Source organism: Topomyia yanbarensis, chromosome 1, assembly GCF_030247195.1.
Source record: "Topomyia yanbarensis strain Yona2022 chromosome 1, ASM3024719v1, whole genome shotgun sequence".
Lineage (NCBI taxonomy): Eukaryota > Metazoa > Arthropoda > Insecta > Diptera > Culicidae > Topomyia > Topomyia yanbarensis.
This window is the reverse complement of record NC_080670.1, coordinates 177,045,074-177,058,113: the sequence shown is the minus strand read 5'-3', so window position 1 is coordinate 177,058,113 and position 13,040 is coordinate 177,045,074. Positions and strand designations below refer to the sequence as shown.

Here is a 13,040-nt window from a genome sequence, read left to right as displayed (position 1 = left end):
AAAGGGTTGCAAAACTAATGCAAGTTTTGCTCAAAGAGAGACTAAGTCAGGTTCTAACTCTAACTGCTGCTTTAACTGACTCCCCCATGTGAGTGATACTCTTCCAAAAGAGCATAATGATTTGACGTGGCTCTTTTTAGTTTCTCTGCAAGAGTCCTTAGGTCGTCTTTAAAGGGAACGCTTTAGATTCCTAGAACCCTTGATCATATGGACTCTCTCATAATAGGCATAACTATTTTGCAGCATTCTTGATTCTCGGTACAAACGATTCTTGTCAGAGAGGACGTAGTTAAACACAAAAGTTCACCCGATACGAGTTTGAAGGGACACGCAATTTTGTCCCATCCAGTGCGATTGCCATTCAAAAATCTTTGCTCAATGAAGCAAAGAAACCTTGAAACAGCCGACCCCGTGCTTCAGTAGATCTACGCACAATTTCGAATCGGTGACCCCACCGTTGATCTCAACTTTGTAAGCTGACATTTAGACGCGATAGCCCTTCATACAAGCCTTGTCGCCACTAACGTCATTTGCTTGCTTTAGACAGAATATCACAATTCTGAACTTATCTGGATGACCTTTCGGTATACCTGTCACTGTTGAATATGTCTGCGTTAGTTCTTTCAAAATCTTTACAATACTTAGCTGATCATCTTTGGTCAAAAAGAAGTTCAAATATGGTTCAACGGAGTTCTATGAACGGGTAGTCGCAATCTGGGTATTTTCAGGAGTTTTTTTATGCCCAGGCCTAAAGCCCGGCGCAAATTGAGAACTTAAAGAATACGAAGGCAGAGTCAGAAATTATGGAATAATAAAATAAAATAAAATGAAAGACAAGCCAAAGGACAAACCTGCAAACATGTGGTAAGTCTGTGGGTCCGCAAGGGATGACATTCCCAACGGTTTTAACCGAAACTGTTCTGTCAAGACAACAACACTTTTTATGAGATTACCTATAAATGAGAAAACATCCGACTGCATTACTTTGATTCTCCTAATTCGCTGAGAATACTGCTAATGCCTTTGTGGCCACCGCCTTAGGAGAGCGGTGCCATTGCCATGTACATACGAAATCATTGATCGAAAATCGAACTAAAAAGAACGACAACGAATATTTCCGAACGGCGACCACGATTGAATTCTTTGTACCACCGTTTAACAGAGCAAAATGCTAAATATGCTTTATCACAATAAAGAAATTTTAGCTTTCTGTAAAAATTGTACACTCCCTGATGGTTGCTCTATGATCGCCATTACAGTTGTCACATTTGCTGACGGGTTCCTACGTTGACTCACACTGGTCCAAGTGGAATTAGCTAGCACATATAGTGGGCTTTGAACATGGTAGATTTTAGCTTCAAGCCCATACCTGAGGCAGTTTGTGCACCACGTTACGTTACAATAAACTTGCATGTAGCGCTCCCACTCGATGATAATGTGGCCCTATTCCAACAAATCACCCTATGGTGATAATAGAAACTACGACTAGAATAGTGAGATTTTCGATTGATTGACACCGGTGTAGTGGAGTGCACTGAAACTGCACCGTTTTTGCACTTTCTAGCAGAAGAGCAGAAAACTGGGTATGTTCCATTGACACTTCTGCTAGAAAGTGCAAAACCAGTGCAATCCACTACACCGGTGTCAATCAATCAAAAATCCCACAGGTTTCTGGTTCCAAATCGATGTCATTTTTTAGGAATTACGAAAATTCTTATTTGTTTTGATGCGATCTCACATACATAAATGTTGCCACTGCCCAAGTGGAACATGCTTGCCTTAAAGAACACCTCATGAAATAAAGAATATAAATCTTAGCATTTGTTTTATTTAATGAATATAAATACCTGCTGCTTTCATAATTCCCTCCCGTATTTTTCAGCCATTGATTGATCTGGACACTGATCATCCCGCTCTCGAAGTACTGTTGATGTTGCCTACGCCAATCGATTTCGAGATGCCTACTGAAACTTCAAGTCATCTCCGAATGTGACTGGTAGTTCATTGAAACGGCCACTTCACTTTCTATCTTTTATAGTACAATAGATAGTGACCTCTATGCCGTTGTGCCATTACGAAAATCACATTAAAGCCTCCCTGGTCCAATGCACGTCTACGAGTGATAAAACGATCCTGCTCGTTTGCCTTCGGCCACCGCACAGCTTGCTGCAAACGAGAATTCTATATTGCAAGTGGTATATGCCGTACATACAGCCGTTTTCTCTACAATCAACACGGGAAACGCAAACAATCTTCGTCAATACCCAAAGCAGTTTTTATCATTCGTTAGTTTCAAGAGAAACGAATGCGGTTTTCCATCATCCATGTTCCTGAACGAGGTCAAATGCAACAAGGAACGTAATAAGTGCAACCTTTTCACTCAGCAGTCCAAGTAAGTGTTTAACGGTATTTCCGCTTGTCCTTAGCAGGTTAGTAAAACAACTAGCCAATTGCTTCATGATATTTTCGATTTTAGCACTTCTCGCTTGGTGGAACACGATGTCTCAGTTGACTTACGCAAACTGAAACCATCATTAGTTGCCGGGCCTCATGGTATTCCTTCGACGGTACTAAAACGGTGCGCAGACTTCTCCGTCGCCCTCTTGCGAAGATTTTCAACCTCACGCTGCAACAAACCCATTTTTCCGCAAGAAGGAATGTCTCTTACCTTATTCCAATTCACAAAAAGATAAAGAAAATGTGTCCAACTATTTAGGTATCATGCGCTTATGCGCCTACTCGAAATTGTTCGAGATCTTAATAAACAATGCATTTTTCGCCTGTTGTAAAAATTACATCGACACCGAATAGCATGAATTCTTCCCTAAACGATCAGTCGCAAAAAATCTAGTTCAATTCCCATCACTCTGTTAGCACAGCATGGGTGCCGGTAATCAAATCGATGCCATCTACTTGGACCTCAAGGCTGCTTGCGATAGAGTTGACCACAGAACTTAACTGCGTGAAAATAGGATCATCCACCGCTGAACCTGGACTCTGGAGTTCCACAAGTCAGCAACTTGGGACCGCTTCAGTTTTCAATATTCATTAATGATGTTGCTTTGTTACTGCCACCCAACTGCCGTTTATTGTATGCTGACGACACGAAATTATTCAAGGTAATTAAAGACATGCTGGACTGTTTGGAACTTCAGTGCATTCTGGATACACTCGTTGCGTGGTGTTCGTCGAACTTGACGTTAAGCATAAATAAATGTCACATTATTTCTTACCATCGGAAGTTGAACCCAATAAAGTCTTTCATCTTTCCTTCTGTGCCTTGGACTCCCCGTTATGCTTCGCGACAGTGCACCAACCGTCTTCTTGGTCTTCGGTTCCTCTTCGTCCTCTCCAGACGTCTTCCTTTTCGAACGAGGATTTTGGCGTATCCTGTGCTTCCTCCGAAACTTCTCTTCTCTATCTTTGGCCTTATATATCGATTATTTCTGCATTCTCAGCTTGCGTCTGTAGTGTAATATTATATGTAATATTATAATTATTATAACTATAATAGTTCACGTTCGACGGCGATCATGGTGGAATTGATACCCGCCACTAGTTGCTTCATTTATTCTAGTGTAAACCAAATTGTCTCTTAACTATTAGTTTTAAACTTCGTCATGGTGGTTGTCCCAAGTTGCAATTCTTCTTGGGGTGTGCTACTATAGGATTCTTGTAGAAACATTTTCCTTAGCACAAATTCTACCATTCCTTGGAGCTCCTGTTGCTCTTCTTGACGCTTGTCATTACTCGAACTGAAAGTGACCACCTGTTTCGATGCTGGCGATCTCGCCAGTTTTTCCACTTCTTGCGAACACGTTTACGTCGTTCGTTCGTAAGGATGAATGTATTCCTGAGCCACATGGAATATGGGCCTCTGAGATGCCATACGCACTCATGGAAAATCGGGTACGCGGACATAGGTGTGACGAGAAAGACATTAGAAATCGTAATTCGGGATGTGATATTTGACCTCAGGAAAGCAGAAATCGCTCCTTTCTTCAGTTAATTTTGATTGTTACCATTTTGAGATGAGTAAAAAAGGGATCATTGAATCATTATAAAAAACAAGGTTAATGAAATAATCACTGTATAAACTGCAATAATTGCGAAAATCTTCATTTTTTTTAAATCATCCGATTCGCCGGCTCGTTCTTAGACTTGTCAGTGGTGCCGGGTTCATCGTTCAAGATTTGTGTCTACTAGAACTTTGTGTGTTGTTGTGTTTTGTTTACATATGCAAGCTACAAGAGAGGAAACGAAGCTAATAAAAGAAAAATCTACCGGCCTATCGATGTTATCGTATTAAAACATCGTAGAATCGTGTGAAAGAACGATAAACTTAATTAGCATGCATATTAACTGCCTGTTTGCTTAAAAATTTTTGATCATACACTCGGACAAAAAATAATCTCTAGGCAGGAAAAGAAAAACAAACGAAATTCCTTAGATAATTTCTACTTTTCTTCCGACTAATAGTAAACTTGTTTCTGCTTTGTTTAGTGTCGTCTTTTACTTGTTTTATTTTGTTATTCATTCATATAAGCTATTACTATCTACATTTAAATTTCAATCATTTCCATCCTTCTCTCTGCAAGCAGTTTTTTTTTAATTCTAAAGTCACTTTTCTCCATCGTCACTAGGTTTTGCGGTCGATATATAATTCCTGAGAACTTTTTCAAATATACGTGTGTAACAATGAACGACTCTCGTTATTTACTTTTTCTTCTGTAAATTATTCAGTCTTTTCTAACGGTTGTCCCTAAACCTTCCTTCACTCACGCAAGTGCACTGATTGCACGCCGCTCTAGAAATCTGGCGAAACACTCTTAGCGCACCAGCGGTTGTGCGACTTCCGGAGGGTTAACACGTTGCATGACACATGTGCAAAGCCAAAATAATCATCATTCGATATGTAGTAATAAAAATAATTGAAAAGTTTTGTAATGGCGCCGTAATTATCAAAAGAGAAAGTAACTAAAGGGAGTCTCTCATTGTTGGATACGGTTAGACTACTTGAATAAGTACTAGGGAATCAATGAGCAGAAAATACGCTTACTCGTTGGTTGATGGGCAAGCTCCAGACCCATGCTTGAGCTGTGCGTTGCCCAAATTACCACGGTTCATCTTTCGATTTCGAAAAGGATTTGGTAGATTATTCGAGAAAGAAAATCAAACAACAATACCTTTAACACCTAGTGACGACGGAAAAAGCAGCAGGAAAAAGTGTAATGTTTCAGGGGCGGCGGGGAGCAGTTTTTCATTTCAACAAGAGAGTTAGCAATAGGTCAATTAGTTTGCATACTTAACAATTATAAGTTGGTCATGTTGCCAGTCTACTCAACGGTTTTTTCTACTACTGCGGAGAAGAGAGGGAATGAATTTGTAGTGTTTCGCACAAGCAAAATATGTGTTTTAATGATATAGTTTTCTTCTTATATTGGATTAAATGTCTTGTTGGTTTTCTTCGTTTTCTAAGCCACTAGAACTATCGGTAAAATAGTTTTGCTCTGTGTTAGGACTGTCTCTCCTTCCTTTACATACACTCATCAACATCGGTTCAGAATCATCGCTTTCTCGTAACGTAACTTGCTTTTAATTTATTCTATTCATCAGTAGTGCGGTATTAGTGTAAAAAAAGACATAAAACTGACACGAAAATGTTAAATAAATAAATATTCTTTGCATTCCCCGCAAAAAATCCTTTGTTTTCGTCTTCCTCTACTACACGACTTCCTTGTCTTGGTTCATCAGTACTGCCGTTATAGCGCGTTTTGTTTTGTGGTTTTATTTTTCGTAACAATTTTTCAACATTTTCCTGTTCAGAGATATAAACCCGCCGTCGCCGAAACGGTACAAGCAGATCAAGTTGGGAGCACAGCTGCCGGGGGAGGGCGCATCGGTTTGTTGCACCAACCATCAGAAAACAAAAACAGAAAAAAGAACCAACCACAGAAAGGTACGCACACACACACATACACACGCACGGACGACAAGCGCTGCACTGTTGTTAGTTCCATTGGGCTTACTACTTATACTTTCGTTCGGGGTTAATCTTGTGCGACAGCATCTCCTCCTTGGCCAGCTTGGCGCGGAACTCCGACATCAGATCCTTGCAGGTGGTCGCAATCTCCGCCAGCTGGGTGAACAGTTCCTCGCCACGTTTGCAGTATGCTGAAAAGGGTAGGTTTGTTTTGGGGAGAAATATAACATTATTAAAGAAATTTAATGCCCAAATGTTATCAGAAATGACTCTATTAGAAGTTACACGTTCAAGGGAGAGGGGGAGCGGGCCTTTTGGCATAATGGACGTTGAGCATAAAGGACATTCTACGTAATGGACATTTGGCATAAATTTGAAAAGTGATCATTCTGCAGGTTATTTGGCATAACGGACATTTGGCATAATTATTTTTAGATCCTGGAAAACGGTCATGTGGCATGACGGACATTTCGCATACTTTTGCTAACTGATCTCACCGGAGGTCATTTGACATAACAGACGAATGTGTAGATTATCAGCGAATAAGCCATAATGTTAAGACTGCACTAAGCAATATTAATAATGTGTTAGTCCCGTCATTAAGTTAGTGTCGGATTTGGATGAGAGGAACTCGAAACGCCTCTCCAATAACTAATTTAATAATAATAAAGGTGTTTACCAATTTTGTTCTCTTTAGGGTGAAATATAGCATAGTGCTTTCGCATAGGCTTGCTAAGCCAAGACAAGTTTCGGCTTCACTGTGTCTTATCGGCATAAACAGAACTTCTGCTCGGACGGGACAACACGTTTGACCAGTCGTTCGATTGAAAATTGTGAGTTTTAGTTTTAGAGATTTGCATCAAGTCGGCGCTAATCTATTCCGGCACCCATGTAATAATGTGTTATTTTCCATTACCTGATATTGATTATAGTCGAGCAGTTCCCTTGAGTTTTAGAAATTCTTGCGCTGGCTCATTTTTGCAATTTTGGAATGTTTCTTTATGACTTACGTTAGAGTATAGTGCAGATTTTGCAGGTTTTTGTTGACAAGGCGCACTAGAACTGCGATCCACCAGGCGTATGTTTTGTTTTGATTATCATTATTATGATTGCCAGTGAGTTTTAGCTTTCCATACAGCAGATCAATAATTAAAATTATATCTATGACCCTTTTTTATATCATGAGCTGTTCTTTCGAATTATATACCGTTCGATCCTGTACCATGTCTGGACATCGCCAAATGTCGAGATTGCAAGGCGAAGGAAAATGGTCGTTTTGACGGCGTAATCGTTTTAATTTAACTTCAACTGAACTTAGGGACCATTCATAAATTGCGTAACGTAGAAATTTCCTAAGATTATCTCTCCCCTCCGCCATGTAACAAATTACCTATTACGTAACAAATCTATGGAAACAATCTATTTTGCTCAGTAAAAACATGTTACGTAACGATCTAGCTTTCTTCCCCTCCCCCATATGTCACAACTTATCGTACCCCCTTCCCCCTAAAAGTGATACGTAATTTATAAATGGCCCCTTATAATTCGAAATTAGTGAGCGTTTTAATATCTTAAATATACCTTACAATTTGGTGGGCTATTCCTAGGGGTTATCTTCGTCTGCAAGCTAAACTGGTTAAATTGAACATTTTAATAATTACAAATATATTTAGTTTCTTTCCAACACAGCACAATTAACTCAGTTCTATCTCATTCTAAAATTTACTCCTAAATTCGCTTTCTACTCTTTACTAAGCTCTACTTTACTTCCATTATTTTAATTTTCAATTTGTTTAATTTTCGGCACTTTCCAGGTTAATTCCTGTTTCCATTCACGGCCATTGTGTAATAGACCGATTGCTGTAACACGCGGTTTTGCCGTTGACAATTCGGTGACGGAGATCAAATGACGTCTGTCACCTACCTTTGTAAGCCAGTGTTGCCAGCTCGACGACAGTCTCCCCTGAGTGTAGTACGGAGCCTCCCGGAGCTCCACTCTCCCTAGCGTCGAGCAAAGCCAACCGCGTCACCTGTCGAACACAGGTCTTGTCGCCTATCTTCACGTCCGCTCGTCAATTTCTGCCGCCGCATGCTGCTTCCGGCGCACTATTCGCCCTCGCTGCCAGTCACTCCGTCTCGTCGGCTCCGCAACCATCACTAGGTCACCTGGTTCGAGTTATGTTGTCTCGCTGAACCATTTCGGTTATCGGCGAATCACCGGCAGATATTCCTGCAACCAGAAGACATCTAACGGATGCTGGATGGGCTCCCAGGAATCCCCCAGAGTTTGTCGCCGAACTGATTCACTGGACTGTCTCCGTCCTGCATTTTTGTCGCTTGTTTGCTTCATTCCGTACGAACTTAACAACAGGAAGTGGTACTGGGTGAGGGCCACGGTCTCCTCACTCTCCAGTGGTAGATACGCCAGAGGCCTTGAGTTTACGACACTTTCAGTCTCCACGACCAACGCTTGCAACCCCTCGTCGTCAAGCTTCCCCTGGGAATACGCTTCTAATATTGCAACTTTAACGGGCTGTACTAGTCATTTGCACACTCCGCCCATGTGTGGTGCTCCTGGTGGTATGAAGTTCCACTTTGTGTTGGCACTGGTGAAAGTTGCGGATAGTCCCTGGCTTAGCGGGTGCTGGGGTGCTCGATCGGCTCCTTGGAAATTCGTTCCGTTGTCGCTTAAAAACTCGGCAGGTGGCCCGCGCCCGGACGCGCGAAGTGCACAAGATTTCTAGGTGTACGGCATTACATTGGATCGCCCTAACTTCACCAGCAGTGGTCCAAAGTAATCCACCCCTGTGTAAGTGAAAGCTCGCTCGTGATGGGCTAAGCGGGCAGGTGGCAGCGGTGCCATTGAAGGGATCATGGGTCGGGTACGTCGTATTTCGAACATCCTCTGTCCACTTTTATCTATTATATATACTCCAGACTCGAAAAGGAATTGCCCAGCACGATATATTATCGTGCGTCTTACCTGTAGGCTCAAAGGTCAAAGAGGCAATGTCAAAGGCTACTATGATGAACTCCACGTGTAGGCACTCGCGTTGCGTGATACCGTAGATGTTCACAATACGATACAGCATATATTTAAGATTCATTCGTAACCCACACCACTTTCTTCACTTTCGGCATTGTCATGGCGAAAATTGTGGGGAATCGATGCACCACAAGTTCTGTGACGCGATGTGTTCTTGGTAGAATCACGGGATGGTGCACGTTGTGGCGACGTTCTTAACTGCCGCGATTCGACCCTGTTCACGCAGCAAACCCTTCTTATCCAACTTCGGCATCACTTGGTAGATAGAACTGCTTATCCCGATAACTTCCTGACCGGTCTCACTGGGCGCTCTGCAACTTCGTCCGGGGAGTGTTCACGTTGCACCAACTTGAAGATGGTTTCTTCAGCTACGACTGATGCAACTGCCCACTATATCGTAGCGTATGCGGTCGCACGTTGCAACCTGTTCCAGGAAGAGAATCGATCGAACTCAATCGTTGAACCGTGATGTAGGATCGATGTGTGCATTTCTTCCGTGGTAATCGTGGTAAATGACTGGGCAATACGTAATATAGACCTGTGGTTCGCCACAGTGGTCCTTAGCCTCTTGTCCAGTAACTCCTATATCTTCCTCCCCGCGGTACCAGCTAGGGTACGAGTAACCATACGAAAGATCGGGTAACCAACCCCGGTGGGACCATGGTCGTATGCCGACAGGGAAGGGCGGGCTCCTCTTTTCGGTGGGTGAGTCCATCCGAGAGTCTGTTGCCCACGATAGGGGCGGCTCAAAACAGCATCTGTTCTCCGTGTTAGGGGCGGCTAATGTATCGTCCACGTGTCAGCGTGGGACTCTAAACAGAGCTAATACGATGGTCCTCCGGCGAGACAGGGGGTTGGGGAAGGCCCAACAAGCCGCCCCGAAAAAACAATGCAGAAGAAAATACGAATCGGAACAATCGGCAAAGAACTACGCGACGAAATAAGGACTACGAGTGAAAACTCGGAACGTGGAACTGCAGGTCACTCTGCTTTCCAGCTTTCGACAGGATGATCTACGATGAACTCCAACCACGCAATTTTGAAGTCGTAGCACTGCAGGAACTTTGCTTGACAGGACAAAAGGTATGGAAAAGCGGGCATTGGGCGGCTACTTTCTACCAGAGTTGTGGCACCACGAACGAGCTGGGAACCGGCTTCGTAGTGCTGGGTAGGATGCGTCAACGCGTGATTGGATGGACTCCGATTAAAGCAAGGATGTGTAAGTTGGGGATCAAAGGCCGTTTCTTCAACCACAGTATCATAAACATATGCTGCCACAGGATTGGAGATCCTACGACGAGAAGGGAGGGTTCTACGCGAAGCTGGAGGAGGTGTACGACGGCGGTTCGCAACAGGACGTGAAAATCGTCATCGGTGATATAAACGCTCAGGTAGGACGGGAGGTAATGTTTAGACCAGTAATCGAGCCAAACAGCTTACACACCGTATCGAATGCGTGAACTTCGCAGCCTCCCGTGGCATGGTAGTCCCGAAATACCTTCTTCCCGCGCAAAGATATCCACCTGGAGATCACCTGACCAACGCACCGAAAACCAAATCGATGACGTTCTAATCGACGGGCGATTCTTTTCCGATATCACCAACGTTCGTATCTACCGCAGTACGAATATAGATTCGGCCCATTACCTAGTTGCAGTATGAATACGCTCAAAACTCTCGACGCTGTACAACACTCGTCAAAGTCAGACGCCACGACGAACTTCGGGACGCCGGGGTTTCCCAAGACTACGCACAGTGGCTGAAAGCAACACTACCCACGGAAGAACAGCTGGGCGCAGCTACTCTTGAAGATGGCTGGAGGGAAATCCGTTCCGCCATAGGAAGTCCTGCTATAGCGACACTAGGTGCAGCGATTCCGAATCGAGGAAACGACTGGTTCGATGACGAATGTAAGCAGTTAATAGAGGAGAAGAATGCAGCACGGGCGAGGATGCTGCAGCGCGGAACGGAACAGAATGTGGAGCGATACAAACAAGCACAGAACAGGCAAACCTCGGTCGTCCGGAGAAAGAAGCGCCAACAGGAGGAACGAGATCGCCAAGCGGAAGTTCTACGAGAAGCTGAACAGTTCGCGCAAAGGCTACGTTCCGCAAGCCGACATGTGCAGGGACTTAGACGGCAACTTTCTTACGAACGAGTGTGAGGTGATTAAGAGGTGAAAGCAGTACTATGACGAGCACCTCAACAGTGAAGCAGCAGAAGACGAAGGCGGTATAGCAACGGCTCTTGGAGCACGCGCAGTAGACGATAGTCTGCCGGCCCCTGATCTCCAAAAAGTCAAGGAGGAGATCGGTCGGATGAAAAACAGCAAAGCTGCCGGTGTAGATCAACTACTTAGCGAGCTATTAAAACGCGGTGGTGAAACACTGGCTAGAGCGCTGCACTGGATAATCGACAAAATTTGGGAGGAGGAGACTTCCGGAGGGTGTCGTTTGCCCAATCTACAAAAAGGGTGACAAGTTGGATTGCTGCAACTACCGCGCGATCACACTGCTTAGCACCGCCTACAAGGTCCTCTCCCAAATTCGTTGCCGCCGATTGTCACCAATTGCAAGGGAGTTCGTGGGGCGCTACCAAGTGGGATTCATGGGTTTCCGCGCCACCACGGATAAAATATTCGCGATTTGGTAGGTTCTGCAGAAGTGCTGCGTATACAACGTGCCCACACATTAATGTTCATCGATTTCAAATCGGTATATGACACAATCGATCGAGATCAGCTATGGCAGATAATGCACGAGTACGGTTTTCCGAATAAGCTAACACGATTAGTCAAAGCGACGATGGATCGGGTGATGTGCGTTGTTTGAGTATCAGGGACACTCTCGAGTCCCTTTGAATCTCGAAGAGGGTTACGGCAAGGTGATAGTCTATCATCCCTGCTGTTCAACGTTGCGTTAGAAGGTGTAATAAGGAAAGCGGGGATAGACACGAGTGGCACGATCTTCAGGAAGTCCGTCCAGCTTCTTGGCTTCGCCGACGACATTGACCACAGCAGGATTGGACTTGTCATCAACGTTTCGAAGACAAAATACATGAGAGGAAGAGGTTCTCGAGACGACAATGTGAACATCCCATCCCGAGTTCGGATTGACGGTGACGAAATTGAGATGGTCGACGAATTCGTGTATTTGGGATCACTGGTAACCGCCGACAATGACGGATCTTGGCGGGAAATCGTGCCTACTTTGGACTCCGGAGGACGCTCCGGTCGAACAAAATACGCCGCCGCACGAAGTTGATTATCTACAAGACGCTGTTTAGACCGGTGGTCCTCTACGGTCACGATACATGGACTTGGAGTTTTCGAACGAAAGGTGTTGCGTACCATCTATGGTGGCGTACAGATGGAAGACGGAACGTGGCGCAGGCGAATGAACCATGAGTTGCATCAGCTGCTGGAAGAACCATCCATCGCGCATACCGCAAAAATAGGACGTTTGCGGTGGGCTAGACACGTCGTAAGTATGTCAGACGACGATCCGGTGAAGAAGATTCTTGAGGGCGACCCTACAGGAACAATAAGACGGAGCGAGCACGGTGGATCGACCAGATAGAGGACGACCTACGGACGCTTCGAAGACTGCGAGGCTGGCGACAAGCAGCAATGGACCGAGTCGAGTGGAGACGGCTTCTGAACGATAAGGTAAGGTAAGTAACCGTGACTGGTTCTTTGCGACAGGTCCAATCTGCTTCCGGAAGACTCAGAAAGTGCGGTTCTTGGAACCATTTGCTGTCGTGGTTGAAGTACGGTCCACTGCCCCATTTCGTTTCTTCGTCCGCCGGATTGGATTTGGAAGGCACCCATCGCCATTCGCCTACCGAAGTATTCTCAAGTATCTAACGCGCTCTACAGGGGCACGAACTAATGATAGTTTCGAGGGTCGGCATTAATCCAGGAGCGCTATTTTGGAATCGGTTCAGAAAATCGTCTTGGAAACTGGGACGTCGAGGTTTTCCTTGAAGAATTTTGACCACCGTTCGCCTGGT

At 44.4% G+C, this 13,040-nt stretch overlaps 1 protein-coding gene across 4 annotated transcripts in view; it reads right to left on the bottom strand.

Moving 5' to 3' along the window:
* Positions 1 to 3,996: 3,996 nt before the first annotated feature.
* LOC131682476 (kinesin-like protein Klp10A) overlaps positions 3,997 to 13,040 on the bottom strand; it is a 142,447-nt gene continuing 133,403 nt past the window's right edge. For all 4 annotated transcript variants that reach the window (XM_058963973.1, XM_058963965.1, XM_058963982.1 and 1 more), the window contains one exon: positions 3,997 to 6,174. In XM_058963973.1, coding sequence (XP_058819956.1) covers positions 6,029 to 6,174 — 146 coding nt within the window. In that variant the 3' untranslated portion in view covers positions 3,997 to 6,028. The remainder of the gene's footprint in view (positions 6,175 to 13,040) is intronic.